Raw genomic sequence first — 27,847 nt, 5'->3', positions numbered from 1 at the left:
AACACAGTGAGAGGTCGGGCGCCGCCTCCAGGCGGAGACTGGGGGTCGGGAGCCGGGAGCCGCCTCCGGCGGGGACTGGGAGCCGGGAGGCTCTCCGGTCCCGGCCGCGGACCATGAGCAGCGGGTTGCGCGGGGCGGCCCTGGACGGTCGCCTGGACGCCCTGCGAGAGGCCACCCGCCGGCAGCTGAACGCGGCGGATGAGGACGGGATGACCCCGGCGCTATGGGCGGCTCATCACGGCAACCTGGAGGCCCTGCGGATGATCGTCGGCAGAGGGTAGGGGCGGGGGATGAAGTGGGAGAGAGGGATGGGATGGAGGGGTAGGGATAGTGGGAGTAGGGATGGAGGGGGGTAGGGATGAAGGGATAGAGGGGGTAGGGAAAGGAGGGGTGGGGGATGGAGGGAGAGGGATAGAGGGAAAGGGGGTAGGGTTGGAGGGAGTAGGGTTGGAGGGAGTAGGGTTGGAGGGAGTAGGGTTGGAGGGAGTAGGGTTGGAGGGAGTAGGGATGGAGGGAGTAGGGATGGAGGGAGTAGGGATGGAGGGGACAGGATGGGGATGGAGGGGACAGGATGGGGATGGAGGGGACAGGATGGGGATGGACGGGAGGGTAAATTCTGACCTCCAGTGTGGATGTCCCTGCCTTGTGCTTCTTGTCCCTGGTACAATCTCGCCCTCGATCTTGATTTCTTTGGGCAGTCTGAACTATTCTGAATTGGCTCCCATGTTCTGACCCCTTCCCTCTCCCCCTCCTGTCCATCTCTGTATCCTGTAATTGTAATGTCCATAACAAGGCCCACACACCCTAACATTTGGACGGAAACCTGTGACCCCCCCTCGCTGCCTTCTTTCTGTAATCATATGTCTTTTTTTTTTGCATAATGTTCAAAAGTGCTGGAGAAACTCAGCAGGTTGTGCAGTATTGATAGGTGGTTAAGGGTTACAAACGTTTTGGGCCTGAGCCCTTTGTCAAGGTTTGGGCAAGGTGGGAGAGGAGGAAGGGAGGAACTGGCAGGGGCAGAAATGCGGGCCAACAGGTAAGATGGATACAGCTGGGTGGGGAGGAGAGCAAAGCTGGGAAGTGATTGGGGAAGGGGGTGTCTCTCTGAATGGAGAGGGAAGGTGATGAGGATCTGAAGGAAAGGAAAGGTGTAGGGAAAGAGAAAGACCAGGGGAGTGGTTTATCGGAAACTGGAGAGGTCACTGTTGATGCCATCTGGTTGGAGGGTGCCCAGATGGCATCAACATTTAGATGTTGTTCCTCCAATTTGCAGGAAGACTCAGTCTGGCAGTGAATGAAGACATGGATAGACATGTTGATGTGGACTTTGTCTGTGGAATTGAAATGGGTGGCTACAGGGAATTCTCTGTTATTGCAGTTGAGAGAGCAAAGATTCGCAATGAAATGATCTCCCAGTCTGCGCCCAGTCTCTCCAATGTAAAGGAGAACACAGAATGCAGCAGATGACCCCTGCAGATTCACAAGTGAAATGTTGCTTCACTTGGAAAGGACTGTTTGATGGTGAGGGAGGAGGTGTGGGCGCAAGTCACGTTGTAGGTGGCGGAAGTTGCGGAGTTGGCTGTGGTGACTGGTGGGGAGGGGTAGGTGAGAACAAGAGGAATCCTGACCTTGTGTCTCAGGGCCAGGGCAGTTGTGCAGGAAATAGAGGAGATGCAGGCATGGGCTGAGTTGATGGCTCTAAGGGGAGAAGTCACGTTCTTTTGAGGAAGGAGGACTTCTCAGATGGGGTGAAACGTGTAAAATATAACACCATTTACACTTGTTGAATGTACTTTTATCAGCAGTCCACTGGGTCTGAGGTGGCTTCCCTCAGCACCAGTTTGGTGGCTTCTGCAGTGGTTGAATGAGATCACGTGGGAGAAAAAGACGCTCGTAACTGACCAAATAGTGAGCTGCTGGAGGGACTCAGGTGGGTCAGGCAGCATCTGCGGAGGGGATGGCCAGTTAAAGGTTTGGGTTAGGACTCTTTTATGTAGAGACAATTGCACGGGGTTCAGGAGGTGGCACTAATGCTGTCGTTGATGTAGTGGAGGATGAGATGGGGAGTGGTACATGAGCATGATTGGAACAGGGACTGGTTCACTGGGGCTCAGAGGTGCTAGGTTTTGGGCAGAAGGTGGAGTTGCTGGAAGAGACAGAGAGCACCAGGAAGAGGATTGAAGTTACAAGAGATGGAAGGAGTGGAACCGTATAGAGGCGGGGGTAACGTTCCCTCTAATTTTTTGTAGTCAGTGTGCGCCACAAACCCATGTTGTGCAAATTTTTTTCCTGTGACAAAAGTCTGTGCTCACTGGATGCTTGTGCAAATGTAAACCTGATAGTGCTTCAAGATAATTTTGGCGCAGCCTATCGTTTGTGGCTAATAAAACTGGATTGGCATATTTTAATATCATACAAGTATGATTCCATTCTACGAAGTAACGTATTTCGTTAAGATTTTATTCTATTCTTTGAACTACTTTATTCAGTTTGTTGTTCCATTAAATAAAACATCAATGAATATTTCCTTTTTGTTATGTGGAATAAATTAATAACATCCAGGAATTCACAGATTATTATTATTAAAGTTGCTGGAAATGGTAAAATCAAAACTCTTTCAGTTACAAACTATCCAGATGATTCATGTGAAAATCTTCACACCCAGCACAGTTTATGTAGGTTTACAAAATTGTTAAGCCATTCAACTTCAAACAACTTGCAGTTCTTTTGGACTTCACACCCTTCACTTCTTTTGAATTCGACATAGGGAATTAATATTTATTTCAATAAAAACTCAGTAAGCTATCGACAGAATTTGAAAGAGATCTTCGTAAACTTGGCACCCATGCACAAAAATAATGGAATTAAATTTATAATAATATCCTTCTTAGACCTCTAGAAATTCTCCTCTGTAGGATGTAGGCAGAAGACGGGTACCTATTGCCAGTTAGTTTACTGTCTGTAGTTGAGAAAATGCTTGAAGCTGTCATTAAGGATGAAATAGTGAGACATTTCGAACAAAGAGGTTCCATCAGGCAGACACAGCATGGACTCAGAAAGGGCAGGTCTTGTTTGATAAACTTGCTGGAGTTCTTTGAGGATATAATGGGTGCGGTAGAGGGGAACAGGTTGATGTTGTACATTTGGATTTCTAGAAGGCGTTTGATAAGATGCCGCACAAGAGACTTATCGATAAGATACAGATGAATGGAGTTGGGGGAAGTACATTGGTGTGGATTGAGGATTGGTTAACTGACAGAAGGCAGAGGGTCGGGATAAATGGGTGTTTTTCTGATTGACAGACTCTGGTAAGTGGGGTGGAACAGGGGTCAGTGCTGGGCCCGCAGCTGTTCACCAATTACCTTGATTATTTGGAAGAGGGAACAGAGTGTCGTGTCGACAAGTTTGCAGTTGATACTAAATTGAGTGGAAAACCAAATTGTACAGTGGATGTGGAGAGGCTGCAGAAGGATCTAGTTAAGGTAGGCGAGTGGGCAAAGGTCTGGCAGATGGAGAACAATGTTAGTAAATGCCAGGCCATACACTTTGGTAGGAAAAATAGAAGAGCAGATTATTATTTAAATGGTGAAAAACTGCAGCATGCTGTCATGCAGAAGGATTAGGAGTGCTTGTGCATGAATTGCAAAAAGTTGGGTTGCAGGTACAACAGGTTATTAAGACGGCAAATGGAATGTTGGCCTTCATCGCTAGAGAAATTGAATTCAAGAGCAGGAAGGTCATGCTGCAACTGTACAAGGTAATGGCGAGGCCGCACCTGGAGAACTGTGTGCAGTTCTGCCCTCCATATGAGGAAGAATATACTGGCCTTGGAGGCGGTCCAGAGGAGGTTCACCAGGTTGATCCCGGAGATGAGGGGGTTAACCTATGAGGAGAGACTAAATCGTCTGGGATTATACTCACTCGATGAAAGTGAGAATGAGAGGATATCTTATAGAAATAGAAACATAGAAGATAGGAGCAGGAGTAGGTCATTCGACCCTTCGAGCCTGCTCCGCCATTCAACGAGATCATGGCTGATCTTAAAGTTCAGTACCCCGTCCCCGCCTTCTCTCCGTAACTTTTAATACCCTTATATTGAAGAAATATATCTAATTCCCCCTTAAATATATTTAATGAACCTGCCTCTACTCCCCTCTGTGGCAATGAATTCCACAGATTCACCACCCTCTGGGTAAAGAAATTCCTCCTCATCTTGGTCCTAAATGGTTTGCCTATTATCCTCAAACCATGGCCCCGGGTTCTGGATTTTCCCATCTTTGGAAACATCCCATCTGCATCCATTCTGTCCAGTCCTGCCAGAATTTTATATGTCTCTATGAGATCCCCTCTCAATCTTCTAAACTCCAGCGAGTACAATCCCAATTTGCTCAATCTTTCCTCATAAGTCATTCCTGCCATTCCAGGTATCAGCCTGGTGAATCACCTCTGCACTCCCTCCATTGCAAGAACATCCTTCCTTAGATAAGGAGACCAAAACTGCACACAATACTCCAGGTGGGGTCTCACCAAGGCCCTGTACAGCTGCAGTAAGGTATCCTTGTTCCTATACTCAAACCCTCTTGATATGAAGGCCAACATACCATTTGCCTTTTTAACCGCCTGCTATACCTGCATGCTTGCCTTCAGAGACTGGTGTACAGGTACCCCTAGGTCTCTCTGCACTTCCCCATCTCTTAATCTATTGCCATTCAAATAATAATCTGCCCTCCGGTTTGTATTACCAAAGTGGATAACCTCACATTTATCCACATTGTAGTGCATTTGCCATGTATCTGCCCAGTCCCTCAATTTATCCAAATCACACTGGAGCTTCCTGACCCCCTCTCCCGTGCACACAACCCCTCCTAGCTTAGTGTCATCTGCAAATTTGGAGATATTACATCCAATCCCCTCATCCAGATCATTAATGTAAATTGTGAACAGCTGGGGTCCCAGTACAGATCCCTGTGGCACCCCACTAATCACCGCCTGCCACTCAGAAAACGAGCCATTTATCCCAACTCTCTGTCTTCTTCCTGCCAGCCAGTTCTCAATCCACATCAATACTTTGCCCCCAATCCAAACAAATGGTAAAACTAAACAAAAATGGGAACAAGATTTAAATATAAAGATAAAAAAGGAAACATGGGAGAAGTTATGCTCTGGAACGATGAGAAATACAATAAATACGAGGCTGCGTATGATACAATATAATTGGTTACACAGACTATACATTACACCGCAAAAGTTAAATAAATGGGACCCAACAGTATCTGATAGATGTTTTCGATGTAAAAAAGAAAGGGGAACAACAATTCATGCAATCTGGACATGTGAGAGAGTAGAAAAATTTTGGGATGATCTCAATCAGATATTAAATAAAATAACAGAAAACAATATACCAAAGAATCCAGAGATCTTTCTCCTAAGTAACATAAAAAATAAAGAATTTGGAATTGACTTGGAAGATGCACAAAAAAGATTTGTCAAGATAGCCCTAGCCGTAGCAAAAAAATGTATTATGTCAACCTGGAAATTGGAAGATAATTTGAAAATACAACAATGGTATATAGAAATGAATAAATGTATTCCATTAGAAAAAATAACATATAGTTTAAGAAATAATATTGAAATATTCGAACAAGTATGGGAGCCTTACATTAAATACAATAGCGAAAACCTACCGGGAACAAACATTACCTAAGTTGATGGAAGGAGAAGAAAAGAAAAGAATGGACTCAGTAGAATTTCTGGTGTATTTTTGTTGAATGACAACATTGTCTAACTGAATTAATGCAACCTAGATTGTATACCTAAAATGGATGAGAGGGGGGGGGGTGGGGGGGTGGCTTGGGAGGAGGGAGGGGGGAGGGAGAAAAAGTCACTGTAAATGTGTGGAAAAGAAAAAGTGTATATCATGGCTATTGTGATTTATGGTGTGAAAAATAAAAAATTTAAAAAAAAAAAAAATACTTTGCCCCCAATCCCATGAGCCTTGATTTTGTAAGCCAGTGGTTTATGCGGGACCTTATAGAAACATAAAATTATGAAAGGGATAAATAAGATAGAGGCAGGAAAATTGTTTTCAATGGGAGGTGAGACCAGAACTAGGGGACACAGCCTCAAGATTCAGGGGAGTCAATTTAAGATAGAGATGAGGAAAAACTGTTTTTCCCAGAGAGTCGTGAATTTGCGGAATTCTCTGCCCAGGGAAACGGTTGAGGTGACTTCATTAAACATATTTAATGTTGAGTTAGATAGATTTTTACTTAACAAAGGAATTAAGGGATATGGGGAAAAGGCAGGTAGGTGGAGTTGAGTCAACGATCAGATCAGGCATGACCTCATTGAATGGCGGAGCAGGCTCAACGGGCCGGACGGCCGACTCCTGCTCCTATTTCTTATGTTCTTGTACAAGTTTATGTTAGAACCGATGATTTGTACTGGGCGACATCTCTCTCTGCAATTCAAAGATCTTTTTTTCTTTTTATACCTATGAAGCTTTTATTTTTTCAGTTTACATATTGGTTTTTTGAGGGGTGTGGGTTGGGTAGGAGGGAGAGTTTTTTGCGTGTGGTGAAAACTATCATGTATGTAATCAATTCGTTCGTTTTTCTGCTATCTGTAGTAATAATTGTAGTTACTACATGTATGGAATATTAAATAAAATATTTTTAAAAATTCTTTGTAAACTTTATGACGTGAACACTGTCCGTCAAACCTGGCTACAGCTGTCCAAACCAGAACAGGTGACGTAAATTAGTGATGTAGTGTTTGAAAAACCGACCAACTAGTTAACAGAAACAATTAGCTAAGAGATTACTTTCAATAAGAATAATTATTAATTACTACATTATTTTAGGTCACTAACCTTTTGGGTGCACATTAATTTCTTCTGTGCGCTGGTTGCAAAACGGGTGTGTGCGCACAGCTAAGAGCGAACAGTGCTTGGCAGGGGGTTACCTAAAATTAGTTCATGCCCTAGGATCTAAGGCTGTCCAGGAGGTACATCATGTGCTGTTCCTCGAGTTTACGATCGGCCTCACCCTGACAAAGGACAGGCACGTCACCGTAGGAATGGTCGGGGAGTGAAATGGTTGGCTACAGGAACCTCCAGTGTTGACCAACAAAAAAAATGTAGGCATTTAATGACACTGTCACCCAATCTGCATTTGGTCTCACTGATGTAGAGGAGGCCACACCAGGCACAAAGGATGCAGTAGATCAGGTTGGACAATGTGCAGGTTCCTCGTCTGGATGGGAGTGAGGGGGAGATGCAGGGACGTTGGGGTCTTGGATGGTGTGGGGGGAGGAAATAGGGATGTTAGGGCCCTGAATGGGAGTGAGGGGGGAGATGTAGGGACGTTGTGGCCCTAGAGGGGTAGCTCATGTTTAAAAAAGGTGCTAGGAGTAAATCTAGTAATTATAGGTCTGTAAGTTTGAGTCAGTGATGGGTAAGTTTATGGAAAGTATTCTTTGAGATGGTATATTTAAATATTTGGATAGGCAGAGTTTGATTAGGAACAGACAACATGGATTATTGAGGGGAAGATCATGTTTGAAAAACTTTATTGAATTTTTTGAGGAGGTTACTAGGAAAGTTGATGAGGGTAAGGCAGTGGATGTTGTACATATGGACTTTAGTAAGGCCTTTGATAAGGTTCCTCAAGGAAGGTTCAATCATTAGGTATTAACATTGAAGTAGTATAATAGATTCAACAATGGTTGAATGGGAGATGCCAGAGAGTAGTGGTAGATAAATGTTTGTCAAATTGGAAGCCGATGACAAGTGGTGTGCCTCAGGGTTCAGTATTATTGGGTCCATTACTATTTGTCATATACATTCATGATCTGGATGATGGGCTTTTAAATTGGATTAGTAAGTATGTGGATGATGCCAAGACAGGTGGAGCAGTGGATAGTGAAGAAGGGTTTCAAAAGGCACTTTCAGGTAGCCAAGATACTCCGATGTAAAGCCGTCTATTGTTCTCCAATGCGGCTGTCGGATGGCCACCTGAAAGTGGAGAACCCGGCCAAGAGGAGCACTTACCTAACCCTCCTCCTGTAGGTATAATCTCCGGTTCCAAGAATCCCCTGTTGCACCTGAAAGCAGCAGTGGGACTATGGCACAATCCACAGTTTGCTCGGACGCAGCTCTCCTTCAGCCGGTGCATTCAGGTGACAGAAAGGCGTCTTTTACCACGGCCACGTGAACGTCCCAGCTGCACTCCCCCAGCCGCGTCTGCCAGTGCATTATCTGTGTCCGAGCATCTGAAAGCGGCTAAAGCTTGCAGAGGGATTTAGGCCAGTTGGAAGAGTGGGCTGAAAGATGGCAGATAGAGTTTAAAGCAGATAAGGGTGAGGTGTTACAGTTTGGTAGGGCTAATCAAAATAGGACATACGTGGTGAATGGTGGGGCATGGAAGAGTTCAGTAGAACAGAGGGATCTAGGAATAATGATACATAGTTTCCTGAAGGTGAAGTCACGTGTGGATAGGGTGGTGAAGAAAGCTTATGGTTTGTTGGCCTTTATAAATCAGAGCATTGATTACAGGAGCAAGATATTATGTTAAAATTGTTCAAAGAATTGGTGAGGCCAAATTTGGAGCATTGTGTACAGTTTTGGTCACCAAAGTATAAGAAAGATATCAACAAAGTGGAGAGAGTGCAGAGATGATTTACTAGAATGTTGCCAGGGTTACAGGGTCTAAGTTATAGGGAAAGGTTAAATAAGTTAGGTCTTTATTCTTTGGAGCGTAGAAGGTTGAGCGGGGATTTGATTGAGGTAATTAAAATTATTAGGGGTATGGATAGAATGGATGTGGAGAGGCTTTTTCCTTTGAGAAAGGGAGAGATACAAACGAGAAGAATGAACTGAGAGTTAGGGGACAAAAGTTTAGAGGAAACATGAGGGGGGTCTTCTTTACTCAGAGAGTGGTGGGTGTGTGGAACGAGCTTCCAGACGCATTGGTGGAGGCAAGCTTGGTATTAGCATTTAAGGAGAAGTTGGATATGTCTATTGGCAGCAAGGGAATGAAGATTACGGATAAAATGTAGGTCAGTGGGTCATGAGGGAGAAAGTGTTTGGCATGGACTAGAAGGGCCAGGTTGGTCTGTTTCTATGCTGTAATTGTTATATGGATGGGGGTAAGGGGGGGGGGAATGTAGGGATGTTGTGGCCCTGGATGGAGGTGGAGGGATATAGGGACTTTGGGACCCTGGATGAGGGTGGGGGGGGGGTGATGTAGGAACGTTGGGGCTGTGGATGGGGATGAGAGGGGAGATGCAGGGATTTTGGGGCCTTGGATGGGGGAGAGGGAGATGTAGGGACATTTGAGCCCTAGATGGGGGTGAGAGGGGAGATGTAGTGATGTTGGGGCCCTGGATGGAAGTGAGGGGAGGGGGGAGATGTAGAAACATTGGGGGCCTGGATGGGTTGAGGGGAGGGGGGAGATGTAGGGACGTTGGGGCTCTGAATGGGGTGAGGGGAAGATGTATGGATTTTGGAGCCCTGGATGGGGGTGAGGGGGAGGAGTTGTAGAATGTTGGAGCTGTGGATGGAGGTGAGAGGGGAGATGTAGGGATGTTGGGGCCCTGGATGGGGTTGAGGAAGGGAGGCGATTTAGGGTTGTTGAGGCCTTGGATGGGGTTGAGGGGAGATGTAGGGACATTGGGGCCCTGAATGGGGTGAGAGGGGAGATGTAGTGATGTTGGGGCCCTGGATGGGTTGAGGGGAGGGGGAAGATGTAGGGACATTGGGGCCCTGAATGGGGTGAGGGGAAGATGTATGGATTTTAGGGCCCTGGATGGGGTTGAGGGAGGGAGGAGATGTAGGGTCGTTGGGGCCTTGGATGGGGTTGAGGGGAGATGTAGGGTTGTTAGGGCCTTGGATGGGGTTGAGGGGAGGGGGGAGATGTTGGGACATTGGGGCCTTGGATGGGGTTGAGGGGAGATGTAGGGTTGTTAGGGCTCTGGATGGGGTTGAGGGGAGGGGGGAGATGTAGGGACGTTGGGGCCTGGATGGGGTTGAGGGGAGGAGGGAGATGTTGGGACGTTGGGGCCTCGATGGGGTTGAGGGGAGGGGGGAGATGTAGGGATGTTGGGGCCCTGGATAGGGGAGGTGGGTGAGAGGGGAGATGTAGTGATGTAGGGGCCTTAGATGGGATGGTGGGTTCGGGCAGAAGTACAGGAAATGGAGGAGATGTGGATGTGAGTTTTATAAGTGACAGGGGAATCCATTTTTATAAAAGAAAGAGGATATCTTGCATGTCTTGGATAGGCTTGACTCATCCTGGGAACGTGCGGCAGAGATAGAAGAATTGGAGAAAGGGGTTGATATCCTTCCGAGTCAGGGTGGAAAGAGGTATAATCCAGGGAGATGTGAGAGTTGCAGGTCTTCTAACAGATGTCCGTGGATAGTTTGTCCACTGAGAGGGAGACAGAGAGGTTCAGCAAGGGGAGAGAGGTGTTAGAAAGACTCCAGGTAAATACTAGGGCTGGGTGGAAGTTGGCAATGACGTTGCTGTAGCAGGGGAAGAGTTGGGGAGTGGTACGTGAGCAAGATTGTAACAGGGACTGGTTTATCTCCCCGAGAAAAGGCAGGACTTGATGAAGTGCCCTGACCCATAACGTTGACCATTCTCTTTGGTCCATTGATGCTGCTCGATCCGTTGAATTCCTCCAGTAGGTTGTGTTTATGCTCCAGATGGCAGCACCTTCAGTCTCTCGGATGTCTTGAGTCCTTTAATATGTTGGCTGTTTTTCTGAGGCAGTGAGAAGTGTGGACAGGGTTGATGGGGGAGAGGGGGGATTGTGTGCAATGGTCTGAGCTGCGTTCACAACCCTCCATAGTTTCATGCTGTGATGCCCGTTGTCGAGGGAGTGCACGAACCTGTGGTGTCCCAGCGTTGAGGATGATCACCAATCCTCACTGTCTGGCTTGCCGGATAGGACGTTATGGATCAGATTGCAGAGAGGGGTTCTGAGACCACGGTCATGGACTTTGGGGACAAGTTTGTTTGGTGCTGAAAACAGAGTACTTTATGCGGCAAAGGTAAAGATAACTAACGTTTTGGGCTCGATGACAGGCTCATACCTTGACGAATGACTCAAGTCCAAAACATTGATTATGTACCTTTTTCTTGGCTATATAAAGGACACTGTTTGACCAGCTGAGTCTCTCCAGCATTGTTGTTTTTACTTCAACCACGGTATCTGCAGACTTCCGCGTTTTACTTTTGTTTGGTACTGTGTATTGAAGGCGGAACTGTAATTGATAAATAATGATCTGATATCCTTGTCCTGGTGACCCAGGGCTGAGTGTGGGGCCAAGGAGATGAACCTGTTTCGGCAGTAGGTGACCTAGAGTGGGTTGAAGGTGGCCGGGAGGTCGGAGTTAACGTGAGCCCTGACCAAACCCCTTGAACCTCCTCATGATGGTGGAGGTTGGAGCCACCAGCCAGTAGTCAGTAAGGCTCATCGCCATCTTCTTCTGCAGCACTGGGATGTTGGTGGCCTTCTCAAAGCTGGTGCCTATTTCAGCCTGTTAGGGGGAAGAGAGGCTGAAGATGCCTGCAAACATGCCCTCCACTGGGTCTGCACAGGCTCACATCCAGGGCTCCCTCTGTTCTGTTTGCTTTCCTGGGCCGATCCATGACAGTGGGTGTAGGAGAGGTGCATTCCATTGGCTTGCTGGCCTCCTACTATTTGAGGTCATCGGGGAAGGATGTGCCTTTCCACCTGGTGTTGGAGATTGACCTGGGATGTGCTCGCTACTGCCTCTCAGCATCTCCGATGCCCTTGCACAGGTTGTACAGGGCTGGGTCCCTGACTCGGCCCCACACTCCTGCCCCTCAGAAGTGAGAATGCCTTGCTGTTCAGCCCCAGGTTGGTGGGTGGGGGGGCACAGAGATCATTCTCTGTGACATCCAGTTCCCCTGCCCACTTGCTGATGAGCTCAGTGACGGCAGTGATGTGTTCGTCAGGTTGGTTGCTGAGTCCTTGAATACAGACCGGTCACTCAAGAGGTCACCCATTTCCTCAGTCCACTGACCCACGACTTCTGCCATTAGGCTCTTGTATCTTGGTCTCTGCTTGAATGCAGCTGGGAGATTAATCAATGGTCTGATCTATCAGTATGAGGGCACGGGGGTGGTGTGGGAGGTATTCTTGATGGTTTGTGATCAATGTTAACCCCGAGTGACCTTCCTAAAGACAGGAATGCTATTGAAGGTCAAGGGTAGTCGGTCAGACATCCTTGTTGCCTGGTACCTGTGTGGATTGAATGTTCCAGGTCACATCAGCATTGGGCACAGCCTGAGCACAGCCCAGGCCTTGGTGTGTGTGCAGGCTGACGAGGTGTAAATGGTGGTGGACAAGGTGCAATCATCAGTGAATCCCCCCACTCTTGATGGCTGAAGCCGAAGATGGCTGGGCCTATCACACTGCCGTGGGGAGTTCCCGCTGCGATATCCTGGCTCTGAGATGACTGTCAGTTTTTTGGTGAGGGATCCCTTGGCCCAGTGTCTTGGGGTCGAGGCAGCCGCTCACTCTTCGCCACTCAAGTTCAGGTCTTTGGTCAAGGCTTGTACCCCGACTGTGGTGAGACCAGTGGTGGGTCCTGGTTCATAGTACTATTCAGCAGCACCAGTGAGGGCCATCTCACGCGCCAGCGGCAGTGTTTGTGAGGGCTGTTGGAGGCACTGATGGTGGTGCAGGTCATCATTTTGGTAATGCTGTGAACAAAATGATTGGGTCATCCAGGCCCTTGGGGATGTATCCTCTACAATACGCTCCAAGGCTGCCAAGACCTCCTACCTGGAGTTCGATGCGGTTCAGCACTTCACCAAGTGTTTCCTCCATTTCCCTGTGTCCTCGGGTCACAGATACATAGTTTCCTGAAAGCGATGACAAGGGTGGCAGGGTGGTGACAGAAGCAATTGCCTTCACCAGTCAGGGCACAGAGTGTAAGAGTTGGACGCCACGCTACAACTGGAGTGTTGTGCTCAGTTCTGGTCACCCAACTGAAGGAAGAATGTCATCATGCTGGAAAGGGTACAGAAGAGATTAATAAGGATGTTGCTGAGACTGGAAGCCTGGTGTTATGGAGTGGGGGGACTAGGTAGTCTGGAAGGATGTGGTTGCACTGGAGAAAGTACAGAGGAGGGTTGTCTGGATCAGAGGTGAGGTTGGACTGACTGGGTCGAGGGGGGACCAGGTAATTGTGCGCCCAACAAATTCTAATGGACAGGTTAGGGTTTCAGGAGAGAGGTACAAGGTCTGAAAGGGGACCCAACAAGGCCATTTTCCACAGAATGACCCCCCCTGTAATGTTTCTCATCACTGGGCTGCCTCCTACCTCCCTGTCACCAGGCCTCTTCCACCCCCACTCCCGCCCTCACGTCACTGGTCGGCCCTGTCACCGGCGTGATCCCCGGAGCACTGTCTCCGTTACTCGGCCATCCACTCCCCCCACCCCACCCCTCCCCCCCCCGGGACAGTGTCTCCCTCACTGGGCCAGTCCCTGCTGAAGCCGCCTCTGTATTCCTGACAGCCGGTGGTGGAGCGTACTGGCTTGAGTTTGATGTCACATTTCTCGTGGTGACTCTCCCTCCCGGGGACACTGGGTGGTCCTGACTCAAACTCGTCTGCAGGACCACAACCTCCCAGCCTGTTCCTGCTGCGACTGGCTGTTTCAGGCATTGGGCGCAGTTGTGAGGTGGCATTTGGTTGTCATTATGTTGTGGACCTCCATGTGTATTCAGGTGACATCAGCCTGTTGTCTGATTCATTGCGAGCCATTCCTTGCCAAGAAATGAATGTAGCTGTAACTACTCTGACCTTTGCTGTGGAGCAACTCATCTAGTCCTGGCTGCAGGGACTCGCATCCCTGTCTGGGTGGCATCCCTCCCATTGGGCCTATTCCCTGATTGTCCTCCAATGTTTAGGCTGAATAATTAATGAACTGATAAAGAATGAGTTACTGCACCAGATAAATTATTCAACCCAGTGTGCTTGATTGGGGGGGAGTGTTTGCAATTTCAGAAGGAGCCAATCTGATAAGAGTTAATGGATAAGTAATAGAGCAGAACATAAAATGAGCTCATCGCTATTGGAGGTTTTGATCTCAGAAATGCTTTGGTGCATTAAGTGAATTCTTGCTCATCGATTGTAGAAAACATGACAGCCGTTTACCACACGGTGATCTTTCAGAAATAAGAACGCGGCAAGGACCAGCCAGCCAATCAGTAAAGAATAAGTGTTGACCTGTATCCAGGAAATTTCCATCGATCCTAAATAGAATAATTGAATAAGAGGCCATTTTAGATTTCCACATATTGCCTGGGACTCCCACACCGTAAAAGAGCTGGATGGGTTAGAGCATTGGTTCTCAACCTTTTTCTTTTCACTCATGTACCACCTATTGCCATCGGTGCTCTGTGATTAGTGAGGGATTGCTTAAGGTGGGATGTGAGTGGGAATAAAAAGTTTGAGAGCCACTGTTTTAATTGTACCTCATTGACTGGTTATGTGCACGGTTTCAGAACTCCAAAGGAAATGGGCCATTGACAATTTTTCTCAAGCAAAATATTTCAGTAACAATTGGGTCTAGAGTAGTGGTTCTCAACCTTCCCTTCCCATTCAAAGACCACCTTAAGCAATCCCTTCCTAATCACAGAGCACCAATTGGATAGGGATTACTTAAAGTGGTCTGTGAGTGGAAAGGGAAGGTTGAGAACCAGTGGGTTAGAGTTTGTCAAACGTGTTCAGGAAAGTTTCCTAAATAACGAGAGAGGGCAATACTGAATCGCCTATTAGATATTAAGAGAGGGCAGGGGAACACTTTGGATCCAGTGATTATAATGCCATTGGTTTGAAGATAATAGTGGAAAGATAGGTCTGGTCCTCAGGTTGAGATTCAAAATTGGAGAATGGGGCAGGTTATTTTCTGGCAAGGGCATGCCTGGTAAGTGGGTGGCCTTCAAAGGTGACATTTTGAGAGTACAGAATTCGTATGTTATTCTCTGAATCTATGGCAAAGCTAACAGGCAGGGGGAACCTTGGTTTTCGAGGAACATTAAGAATCTGGTTAAGAAGAAGAGGGGTACAGCAGGTACAGGCAAACAGGAGCAAAGGAGCTACTTGAGGATTATCTAAGGGAATTTGGAGGGCTTAAAGAAGACATGAGGTTGCTCTGGCAATCAAGGTTCTGGACAATCCTAAGGGCTTCTATCGATATATCAGGAACAAAAAGATAGCAAGGAATAAACTTGGTTGGCTATAGATGGAGCGAAAAGAGATTGGGGAGATCTTGCATGGGTTTTTTGCTTCTATATTTACCTATTTACCTGTGAGACGGCTACTGTACCTCTAAAAGTGAGGCAAACAAGCAGTGAGGTCATGGAGCTTCGACAGTTTAAAGAGAAGGGGGTGCTTGATGCAAATAAGTGTTTAAATCCCCAGAGCCTGACAGACCTTGATCTAGTGTTAAGGTTGTAGAAGCCCTAGCAGAGATATTTAAAGCAACTTTGGCTATGGATAAGGTGTCAGAGGATTGGGGGATAGCTAATGTTCTGTTGTTTTAAAAAAAAGTTCTAAGAATAATCTGGGAAATTATAGGCCGCTGAGCCTGACGTCAGTAGTGGGTAAGTTATTGGAAGGTGTTCTAAGAGATTGGATATACAAGTATTTGGATAGATGGGGACTGATTGGGAGTAGTCAACATGATTTTGTGCGTGGCAGGTTATGTTCAACCAATCTTATAGTGATTTTTTTTTAAGAGGTTACAGGAAAGTTGTTTACACGGACTTTAACAAGGTCCGGCATGGTTGGTTAATCAGAAAGGTTTAGTCATTTGATATTCAGGATGAGGTAGTCAACTGGATTAAACATTGGTTTTGTGGGAGAACCCAGAGAGTTGAGGTGGATGATTGCCATTAGAGTCCAGCTCTGGCATGTGAAGTCATGAATAGTCAAAAAGAAAATGGAGGCATGTGTGAGGTTCAGGAAGCTACAATTGGACATGCCCCTGAGGAATATAAAGCTTGCAGGAAAGGGCACCAGCAGGACATTAGGACAGCCAAAAGGGGGCAGGATTAAAGAGATTCCCAAGGCATTTTATATATACATTAAAAATAAGAGGATGACTAGAGAGAAGATCACTCAAGAACAAGGAGGGAATTTGTTCTTCAAGTCAGAAACGGTCGAGGAACTAAATGAGTTGTTTTGCATCCATGTTTACCAAGGAGAAGGACATGGGCAGTTACAGGGAGCATAATGTGGAGAATGCTCACGTGTTGGGGTATCTTGGGATAAATAAAGAGATAGTGTTGTGTCTTTAGAGGAGTATTAAGGTGGACAAGTAACCTGGGCCTGATGGATTATTAAAAGAAACAAGTGAGGAGCCTTGACCAAGATGGTTGCATCCTCACTGGCCACAGGCGAGGTCCCAGAGGACTGGAGGCTGGCTGATGGTGCAACTTTGTTCAAGAAGGGGAAAAAAACAGTAATACAGCAAGCCTCACATCAATGGCAAGGAAATCTACTGGAAAACATTCTTAGGGATAGGATGTATGCGCACTTGGAAAGTCAAGGTAAGATTAGAGACAGTCAAGGTTGCTTTGTGAGGGACAGGTCACAACCCACGATGGTGAAACATAAAACAAAAATGCTGGAAGAAGTTGGCAGATCAAATTTGAAGGACTGAGACACTAACCATTCAGTAGCTGATAAGAAACTGTTAAATTTATTAAGAACTGATGAGGGGATCTCTATTTCTAATGTGGACATTCCCAGACCAAGAGGATTGATGAGGGTTAAGAATGTGGATGTTGTCTATGTGGATTTTATCAAGGCCTTTGACAAGGTCCCTCGTGGTAGGCTGCTTCGCAAGGTTAGGCCAGGTTGGGTCCAAGGTGAGCTCTTCGTTTAATCTGAAACATGGACCATGCTTTTTTTCCCCAACTACGGCTGTTAGATCTACAAAGATCCTCCAGCAGGTTAGGATGTGCTCTGGACACGGAATTGGCTTGGTGGAAGGAGTCAGGGGGTTGTTCTTCAGACTGGAGGTCGGAGACAAGAGGTGTGTGGCAGGGAGCGGTGCAGAGTCCACTGTTCGTCATCTACATTAGCGACTTGGATGAGATGTAGTTGGCATGATGACGATGTTTGTGGTGGTGTAGTGGACAGAGAAGATGGTTATCTACGGCCACAACAGGATCTCAATCAACTGGAAAAATGGCCCAAAGAATGACAGATGGAATTTAACTCAGATGTCTACAAATGATGGATTTTGTTAAGTTAAACCAGGGAAGGATAACCACAGTGAATGACAGGGCCCTGGAGAGTGTTGAACAATTGAGAGACTTGGGTGCCAGTGCATACTTAGTTCCCAGAAAATGGTGACACGGGCAGACAGGCTAGTGAATGAGGTGTGTGGCACACTTGCCTTCATTGGACGGGCGTTGGGTACAAATGTTGGGATATCGTGTTACTGCTGTTCAAGATGTTGGTGAGACTGCATGTGGGATATTGTGTGTAGTTCTGGCTGTGTACTACAAAGGATGTGGTTAAGCTAGAGAGGGTGCTGTAAAGATTCACAAGGATGGTGCCAGGTTTGAGGTATGAGGAGAGACTGGATAGGCCGGGACTGTTTTCCCTTGAGTGTGGGAGGCTGAGATTTTTTCCCCCAGGGTTGGGGAATCTAAGACTAGAGGTGAGAGGGAAAAGGGGACAAGCGGAACAACTTTTTTCACACAGAAGGGGGTGGGTAATATGGAGTGAGCAGAGATGAAAGTTCCAGAGATGGGTACAATTATAAATATAATTTAAAAATATGTTTAGACATACAACCCAGTAACAATTACACCCAATTTACCTACAACCCCCGGTATATTTTGAATGGTGGGAGGAAACTGGAGCCCCCGAAGAAAACCCACACAGACACGGGGAGAACGTACAAACTCCTTATAGACAGCGCAGGATTTGAACCTCAATCCCGATCACTGGTGCTATAACTGTGCTATAACTGTGTTGTTGCTATACAACCGGGATAGGGACAGTTTGGGCTAAATGTGGGAAATTCATTGAGCTGTTCCTGAGTGACCCATTTATTTCATTGATCACTCATAATCCATGGCGGCATGTGACCCACAAGCTCAATTATTCCAAATTCCAACCACATCGAGGTGGAAACAAGTCTGTCCTTCAGTGACACACATCACTGCTATCCTTAATGAGTTCCCTGCTACCAATGTTAGGCTCCCTCTCTGTCCTTCATCACTGGGCTACACTTGCCAACCTCCAGTCAGTGGGATGTTGTCAAGCCTGTAGACCAATGGTTTTCAAACCTTTTCTTTCCACTCACAGACCACCTTTAGTAATTCTTATGTTCTGTGATTAGTAAGGGATTGTTTAAGGTGGGATGTGAGTGGGAATAGAAGCGTGAGAATCACTGCTCTAGACCCAATTGTTACTGAACTATTTTGCTTGAGAAAAATTGTCATTGGCCCATTTCCTTTGGAGTTCTGAAACCGTGCACATAACGAGTCAATGAGGGATGATTAAAACAGTAGTTTTCAAAACTTTTTCTTCCCACCCACATCCCACCTTTTTTTAAATTTTTTTATTTTTCACACTATAAACTACATTGATCAAGATACATACATTTTCCCTCTTGAACATATACAATGTCGTTTTTCTGCCCCCCACCCTCGCTCCTCTCCTCCCTCCCTCCCTACCTCCCCTCCCATTCATTTAAAGTTCAGAAAATAGGATACATATAAACCCGTCAAACAATGTTGTCACTCAATAAAAACAAACAAGAAATTCCACTGAGTCAGTTCTTTTCATTCTCTTCTCCTTCTGTCATTTTAGGTGGTAGATGTCCCCGGTAGGTTTTCTCTATTATGTTTCATGTATGGCTCCCATATTTGTTCAAATATTGTAATATTATTTCTTAAATTATAGGTTATTTTTTTCTAATGGAATACATTTATTCATTTCTATATACCATTGTTGTATTCTCAAGTTATCTTCTAATTTCCAGGCTGACATAATACATTTTTTTGCTACAAGTCCAAATTCTTTGTTTTTTATGTTACTTAGGAGGAAGATCTCTGGATTTTTTGGTATATTGGTATATTGCTTTTTGCTTTTTGTGATTTTATTTAATATCTGGTTTAGATCTTGCCAAAATATTTTCACTTTCTCACATGTCCATATTGCATGAATTGTTGTTCCCATTTCCTTTTTACAGCGAAAACATCTGTCAGATACTGTTGGGTCCCATTTATTTAACTTTTGAGGTGTAATGTATAGCCTGTGTATCCAGTTATATTGTATCATACGTAACCTCGTATTTATTGTATTTCTCATAGTTCCTGAGCATAACTTCTCCCATGTTTCCTTCTTTATCTTTATGTTTAGATCTTGTTCCCATTTTTGTTTAGTTTTACCATTTGTTTCCTCATTCTCCTTTTCTTGTAGTTTAATATACATATTTGTTATAAATTTTTTGATTATCATTGTGTCTGTAATCACATATTCAAAATTACTTCCCTCTGGTAACCTCAGACTGCTTCCCAATTTGTCCTTCAAGTAGGATTTCAGTTGGTAGTATGCCAACACTGTATCATGAGTTATATTTATCCTTCATTTGTTCAAAGGATAATAATTTATTTCCCGAAAAGCAATTTTCTATTCTTTTGATCCCTTTTTTCTCCCATTCTCTAAAGGAAAGGTTATCTATTGTAAAAGGGATTAGCTGATTTTGCGTCAGTATTAGTTTTGGTAGTTGGTCATTTGTTTTATTCCTTTCTACATGAATCTTCTTCCAAATATTGAGCAGATGATGTAATACTGGAGAATTCCTACGTTGTACCAATTTTTCATCCCATTTATATATGTTCAGGTATCTTCTCCCCTATTTTATCTAGTTCTAATCTAGTCCAATCTGGCTTTTCCCTTGTTTGATAAAAATCTGATAGGTATCTTAATTGTGCGGCTCTATAATAATTTTTAAAGTTCGGCAGTTGTAAGCCTCCTTGTTTATACCATTCTGTTAATTTATCTAGTGCTATCCTCGGTTTCCCCCCTTTCCATAAAAATTTCCTTATTATTTTCTTTAACTCCTTGAAGAATTTCTCTGTCAAGTGTATTGGCAATGCCTGAAATAGGTATTGTATCTTGGGAAAATGTTCATTTTAATACAGTTTATCCTTCCTATTAGTGTTAGTGGTAAGTCTTTCCAATGCTCTAAGTCGTCCTGTAATTTTTTCATTAGTGGATAATAATTGAGTTTATATAGATGGCCGAGGTTTTCATTTATTTGTATAGCTAGGTATCGCATTGCTTGCGTTTGCCATCCGAGTGGTGATTCTTTCTTAAATTTTGAGAAATCCGCATTATTCATTGGCATTGCTTCACTTTTATTTCCGTTAATCTTGTATCCCGACACTTCTCCATATTCCTTCAATTTCTTATGTAATTATTTTATTGATATTTCTGGTTCTGTTAAGTATACTATAATGTCATCTGCAAATAAACTGATTTTATATTCCTTGTCTTTTATTTTTATCCCTTTTATTTTATTTTCTGTTCTTATCAGTTCTGCTAGTGGTTCTATGGCTAACGCGAACAGTAAGGGCGATAGTGGGCATCCCTGCCTTGTTGATCTGCTTAAGTTAAATTGTTTTGATATATATCCATTTACTGTCACTTTCGCCAATGGCCCCTTATATAATGCTTTAATCCAATTAATATATTTCTATGGTAAGCTGAATGTTTGTAGTACTTTGAATAAATAATTCCATTCTACTCTGTCAAAGGCCTTCTTTGCGTCTAAAGCAACCGCTACTGTTGGAGCTTTATTCCCTTCTACTGCATGAATTAAGTTAATAAATTTACAAATATTGTCTGTTGTTCGTCTTTTTTTAATAAATCCAGTTTGGTCTAGATTTACTATTTTTGGTACATAGTCGGCTAATCTGTTTGCTAATACTTTAGCTATTATCTTATAATCTGTGTTAAGTAAAGATATTGGTCTATATGACGCTGGTGCGAGTGGATCTTTCCCTGTCTTTGGTATTACTGTAATTATTGCTGTTTTGCATGAATCTGGTAAGCTTTGTGTTTTATCAATCTGGTTGATTACTTCCAGGAGGGGAGGAATTAATAAATCTTTAAATGTTTTATAGAATTCTATTGGGAATCCATCCTCTCCTGGTGTTTTATTATTTGGTAGTTTTTTTATTATCTCTTGTATTTCTACTATTTCAAATGGTTCTGTTAATTTATTTGGTTCCTCTGTTTGTAATTTCGGTAGTTCAATTTTAGTTAAAAATTCATCTATTTTGTCTTCTTTCCCTTTGTTTTCAGTTTGATATAATTGTTCGTAGAATTCTCTGAAATTTTCATTAATCTCCGCTGGATTATATGTGATTTACTTGTCTTTTTTCCTTGATGCCAATACCATTCTCTTAGTTTGTTCTGTCTTAAGCTGCCACGCTCGAATTTTGTGCGTTTTTTCCCCTAGTTCATAATATTTCTGTTTTGTCTTCATTATGTTCTTCTCCACCTTATATGTTTGTAGTGTTTCATATTTTATTTTTTTTTTGTCTTCCTTTAGTTGTGTCTTCCTTCATTGCTAATTCTTTTTCTATATTTGCTATTTCCCTTTCCAACTGCTCTGTTTCCTGGCACCCACATCCCACCTTAAGCAATCTCTTACTAATCACAGAGCACCAATGGCATGGAGAATACTTAAGGTGGGATGTGAGTGGGAAGAGAAAGGTTGAGAACCACTGGTGGACACTGTTGGAGGCAACACTGCTGCTGATCTTATCTCCAACCGTTGAACCACGTTCCCGCTCAGTTATTTTTGAAGGTTTGGATAAAATACTTCTTTAACAGTTTCTCTTCTGCCTTCACAGAGGTGATCCTGATAAGTGTGACATTTGGGGAAATGCACCCCTTCATTTGGCAGCAGCCAATGGCCACCTTGACGTCCTGTCCTTTCTGGTCTCTTTTGGGGCAAACATCTGGTGCCTGGACAATGACTACCATACACCCCTGGACATGGCAGCCATGAAGAACCACATGGAGTGCATCCGCTATCTCGACTCCATTGCTGCAAAGCAAACCAACCTGAACCCCAAACTGGTCAGCAAGCTGAAGCAAAGAGCCTTCCGCGATGCCGAGAAGCGCATCAAGGAGTGCGCGAAGCTGCAGAGGAGGCACCAGCAGAGAATGGAGAAGAGGTACAAGAGGGAGCTGGACACCATGGACACGGTGAGCTTCAGCAGCGCCTGCAGCAACACCCTGAGCCGCCAGCTGCAGCGTCTGTCCGTGGCAACGGCCGTGCCCTACTCACAGGCCACTCTCAACGCCACTGCCAAGGGCAAGACCAAGATCCAGAAAAAGCTGGAAAAGAGAAAGCAAGTCGACGGGAGTTTCAAGATCTACGAGGATGGGCGAAAGAGTGTCCGTTCCCTCTCCGGCCTCCAGCTCACCAACGATGTGATGTTTGTCAAACAGGGGAGCTACGGCAACCCGAAGGAGAGGCTGAGGTGTAACGTGCGGGACATGTTTGCGACAGAGGAGGACATGTTGTCACACGCCGCCAGCGACCCTGGCCTACATGTGGATGCGGCCTACTCAGAGGTCAGCACTGACTCAGGCCACGAGTCACTCTTCAACAGGCCAGGCCTGGGGACCATGGTCTTCCGCAGGAACTACGTCAGCGGGGGGCTCTTTGGGCTGGGACACCATGGTGGGGACGTGATCGATGACAATGGGGAGAAGAGTCCAGGTGTCAGGCTGCGCAGCCGGCTGCAGCGGTCCATCAGCATGGATGACAGTATTGGCAGTGCCCAGAGCTTGCAGGAGACGGCTGCTGACGAGCTGCCGTGGGAGGAAGTGGAACTGGGTCTGGACGATGACATGGAGCCTGAGACCAGCCCCTTGGAGACATTCCTGGCATCTCTAAGCATGTTTGAGTTTGTACCAATCTTCAAGAAAGAAAAGATTGATCTGGGAGCTCTTGAACTCTGCTCTGACGATGATCTGAAAAGCATAACCATTCCGTTAGGGCCCAGGAAGAGGATCCTGGAGGGGTTACAGAGGAGACAGCAGGCTCTCGAGCAGTCTGACAGGCTGGAGGACACAAGTCTGTAGGTGCCAGGATGTGGGGGAGCTGGCTGCCAGCAGATAGACTTAACACTGGCACCACCTCTCGTGGACATTTAGAATCATTCCAAATGGCTGTGTCAGCAGGGTCTTTGAGGAGATTTTGAGAGAGGGGTCTTCGAGTATGCTGGAACCACAGCTTTGTGATGCTAGAGGACTCCTGGACTCTTCCCATCGATTGACAGTAAATATACAAACTGTTCTCCATCTGTGAAATGGCGGCCAGTGGATGGTATGGAATGTGTGGAGAATCATAAGATACAACAGTGTGTGAGTATCTGCTACCCCCCCCACTTTGTCCCCCTTCCCCCTCTTCCTCCCCCTTTCCTTCCTCCCCCTCCTTTCTCCTCTCCTTCCTTTTGTCTCCTGCCCTCTCCTCCTTCCTCCCTCCTCCTTCCTCCTCTCCTTCCTCCCCCTTTCCTCCCTCTCCTTCCTCTGCCCTCCCCTCTCCTTCTCACTTCCCCCTCAGCTCACCCCTTCTCCCTCTCCTTCCCCCCTCTCCCCTCCTCCTCTCCTTCCTACCCTTGCTCCCTCCCACTGACTATTGTTAAGCATCAGTGAAGATTTCTCCTTTCTCTCCTGTAGCCTCTTCCGTTGCAACGAAGACCTGTTTTCGCCATCCAGATCGGATTGTCAGTCATGGAGATGGGGTGTGCCCAACCGGGCTCATTCCCATGGAGCCTTCTCCTGGACTCCCCACCCCCCGATACTGTCTCATCTCTCCCCCAAGCAGCTGCCCACCAATCCATCCTACTCAAAACTGCTTGACAGCTTTCGTGTGACTCTCCTCCCTCCCCTGTGACCTCCCCCTCTCCATGTGACCCCCTCACTCCCCTGTGGGCCCCCTTGCTACCCCATGGGTCCCCCCTTGCTTCCCAATGTCCCCCTCATTCCCCGTGGCCCCCTCCCTCCCTGTGACCTACCTCACTCCCCATAACCCACTCCCTCTCTCATGACCCCTCCCTCCCACCGTGTCCCCTGACCTCCCCTCCCCCACCAATTCCCCATGGACCACCCCCACCAGCACTCGACCCCCTCCAACTCCCCTCTGCCCCCTCCCCCTCACCCATCCCTCTCCCCAACCCTCTTCCCTATCCCCCACTCCCTTGATCTAATCCCCCCCCTTGTCCACTCCCTTCTCTACCCCATGGCCCCCTCTCCCTCTGACCCTCTCCACCATTCTCAGCTGCACTCCTGTTCCTCATACACAGCACTGCCCCACGTGTGCCTCTCAACCCAGCACACTGGCTGCAGTCAAATCTGTGCCAATGTTCAATCCAGTGAATGCGTCACCCTGACCTGCACTTGTCCCTGTGGAAGGGCAGTGTGTGCTACCAGGCACACATTCCTGGTGGTGTTTGGAAACGCACACACTGCCCATTGGTATCAAAAGGTTTTTGTGAATGGGAAATTTTTGAAGCTTTGACAGAATTCGATCACCTATTAACGACCTCAGACGCAGCTTGTGATTATACATCTAATGCTGATCAGATTTATTGTCAGAGTACACACATGACATCACATACCGCCCCGAGATTCCTTTTTCCTTCGGGCACAGCAGAATTACCACTAATTGGTAGTGCAGAAAATAAACTGTACACAGCGTAAACATAAACAAATAAAAGAACTGTAAACAGATAACGAATGCAAACGAACTGTGCAATACAGAGAGAATAAAAAAGAAAATCAATGAAGTGCCCAAGAGTCCTTAAATGTCATTGAGGAGTCTGATGGTAGAGGGGTAGCAGCTGTTCCTGAACCTGGTAGTGCAAGTCTCGTGGCACCAATACCTCTTCCCTGATGACAGCAGCAAGAACAGAGCGTGTGCTGGGTGGTGAGGGTCCTTGACAATCGCTGGTGCTCCCCGACGGCAGTGTTCCCTGTAGATGTTCTCTTTGATGGGGAGGGTTTGCCTGTGATGTCCTGGGCTGTGTCCACTACCTTTTGGAGTGCTTTACGGTTAGGGGTATTGGTGTCTCCAGACCATACCGAGATACAGCTGGTCAGCACACTTTCCACCACACCTCTGTAGAAATTTGCCAGGGTTTCTGGTGTTAAATCTCCGCAAAAGTCCTGAGGAAGTTGAGGTGCTGACGGGCTTTCCTCACGATGCCATTGGTGTGTTGAATCCAGGAAAGATCCTCCAAGATAGTGACTCCCTAGAACTTAATTTTGCTCACCCTCTCCACCTCTGATCCCCCAATGATTGTACACGTCTGGTTTTCCCTTCCTGAAGACAACAATCCTTACTTTTTCTGACATTGAGTGCAAAGTTGTTGGACCATTCAGCCAAGTTTTCAATCTCCATCCTGTATGCTGACTAATCCCCTTCCTTTACACAACCCACAACCATGGTATCGTCGGCAAATTTGAAGATGGCGTTATTGTCATACCGAGTCGACTTCCTGCTCCTCAACCTTAGAGCAAATCTCAATTACCTCATCCGTGATTCTCACCGAAATTTATATCCCTCCCAATGCAGATTGCAAGCAGGCATTTGCAGATCTGGATGATGTGGTCAGTAAGGCTTTCATCAAAATCCCACATGGGAGTTTGGTCAAGGAGGTTCAGTCACTCAGTGCTCAGGATGAGGTGGGAAACTGGATTGGACATTTTCTTTGCAAATGAAACCATAGTGGTGGTAGATGATTGCCTCTCCAAGAAAGGCTTGTGACGATGACTGTTGAGGCCAAATTTGGAATATTGTGTGCCATTTTTATTACCCAACTACAGGAAAGATATCATTAAGATTGAAGGAGAGCAGAGATTTTCAACACCGGTTCTCAACCTTTTTTCTTTCCACTCACATCCCACTTTAAGTATTTCCTAAGCAACATGTGCTCTGTGATGAGTCAGGGATGGCTTAAGGTGGGATGTGGGTGGGAAGAAAAAGTTTGAAAACCACTGTTTTAATTGTACCTAATTGACTCGTTATATGCACGGTTTCAGTGCTCCATAGGAAATGGGCCAATGACAGTTTTTCTCAAGTTAAATATTTCAGTAACAGTTGGGTCTAGAGCAGAGATTCTCAACCTTCCCTTCTCACTCAGACCACCTGAAGCAATCCCTCACTAATCACAGAGCCCCGATGGCATTGGGACTACTTTTTTAAATAATTTTTTTAATTTTTCACACTGTGAACCATATCAACCAAAATATATACAAACGTTTCTCATTAAATATACACAGTGGCATTTTCTCCCCTTTTTCCCCCCTACCTTCCCTCCCCCCTTCTCACCCCCCTCCAAAACCAATAAATAATCAACATATACAATACAATAAAACCATTAAACAATGTCTTCACACAATGAAAAATAAACAAGAAAAATGTATCATCTACTTTTACACACTGGATTAAGTCATTTTGTCTTATCGTTTTAGGAGGGTGGAGGTCCGAAGCAAGCCCTCTGTTGTGTTCCATATATGGTTCCCAAATTTGTTCAAATAATGTGACTTTATTTTTTAAATTATGTTATTTTTTCCAATAGAATACATTTATTCATTTCCATGTACCATTGCTGTACTCTCAGGCTCTCCTCCATTTTCCAAGATGACATTATACATTTTTTTCCTACTGCTAAGGCTATCATAATGAATCTTTTTTGCGCTTTATCCAATTTGAGGCCTAATTCCTTACTTCTTCTTACTTAGAAGAAAGATCTCTGGATTTTTTGGTATGTTGCTTTTTGTGATTTTATTTAATATCTAGTTTAGATCTTCCCAAAACTTTTCCATTTTCTCACCTGCCCAAATTGCATGTACTGTTCCCATTTCCTTCTTACAGTGAAAACATCTATCTGATACAGTTGGATCCCATTTATTTAACTTATTGGGGCGTGATATATAACCTGTGTAACCAAATATACTGTATCATGCGTAATCTTGTGTTTATTATATTCTTCATAGTTCCAGAACATAATTTTTCACATGTTTCATTTTTTATCTTTATGTTTAAATCCTTTTCCCACTTTTGTTTAGGTTTATAGCTTATTTCATCATTTTCCTTCTCTTGCAGCTTGATGTACATGTTTGTTATAAATCTTTTAATTATCATTGTGTCTGTAATCACATATTCAAAAGTGCTTCCTTCTGGTAATCTCAATCTGTTTCCCAATTTATCCTTTAAATAAGCTTTCAATTGATGATATGCAAACATTGTACCATGAGTTATTCCATATTTGTACTTCAACTGTTCAAATGTTAATAAATTATTTCCCAAAAACAATTTTCTACTCTTTTGATTCCTTTTCTCTCCCATTCTCTAAAGGAAAGGTTAGCTATTGTAAAAGGGATTAGTGGGTTGGATGTCAATAACAATTTTGGTATTTGGTCATTTGTTTTTTTTCCTTTCTAAGTGGATCTTCTTCCATGTATTAAGTAAATGATGCAGTTCTGGTGAGCTTTTGTATTGCACCAGCTTTTCATCCCACTTATAAAGTATATGTTCCGGTACCTTCTCCCCTATTTTATCTAGTTCTATCTTAGTCCAGTCTGGTTTTTCCCTTGTCTGGTAAAATCTGATAAATACCTTAATGGTTGCCCACTCCTCGGCTGAGCCCCCATCCCGTCGGTGTTTTCCTTCACCTTAGATTGTACAGTTGCGCACTTTTATTTGGCTCAGAGAGTCATTTTTGCAGTCTAGCAATCGGGGGAGTCGCAATTA

General features: G+C 45.2%; 2 protein-coding genes across 2 annotated transcripts in view; both read left to right on the top strand.

The window, feature by feature from the left end:
* atp5pd (ATP synthase peripheral stalk subunit d) overlaps positions 1–27,847 on the top strand; it is a 414,254-nt gene that overhangs the window by 205,663 nt on the left and 180,744 nt on the right. The gene's annotated exons all lie outside the window — the stretch shown is intronic.
* On the top strand, positions 37–27,469 carry ush1ga (Usher syndrome 1Ga (autosomal recessive)). Its single transcript, XM_069929341.1, has 3 exons — positions 37–277; positions 21,930–23,454; positions 23,770–27,469. Exons 1-2 carry the CDS (start codon positions 114–116, stop codon positions 23,170–23,172), a joined length of 1,407 nt encoding a protein of 468 aa, XP_069785442.1. The 5' UTR covers positions 37–113; the 3' UTR covers positions 23,173–23,454; positions 23,770–27,469.

Source organism: Narcine bancroftii, chromosome 3 (assembly GCF_036971445.1).
Source record: "Narcine bancroftii isolate sNarBan1 chromosome 3, sNarBan1.hap1, whole genome shotgun sequence".
Taxonomy (NCBI): Eukaryota; Metazoa; Chordata; class Chondrichthyes; order Torpediniformes; family Narcinidae; genus Narcine; species Narcine bancroftii.
Note: the sequence above shows the minus strand (reverse complement) of the source record. Positions and strands in the feature narration are given on the sequence as shown.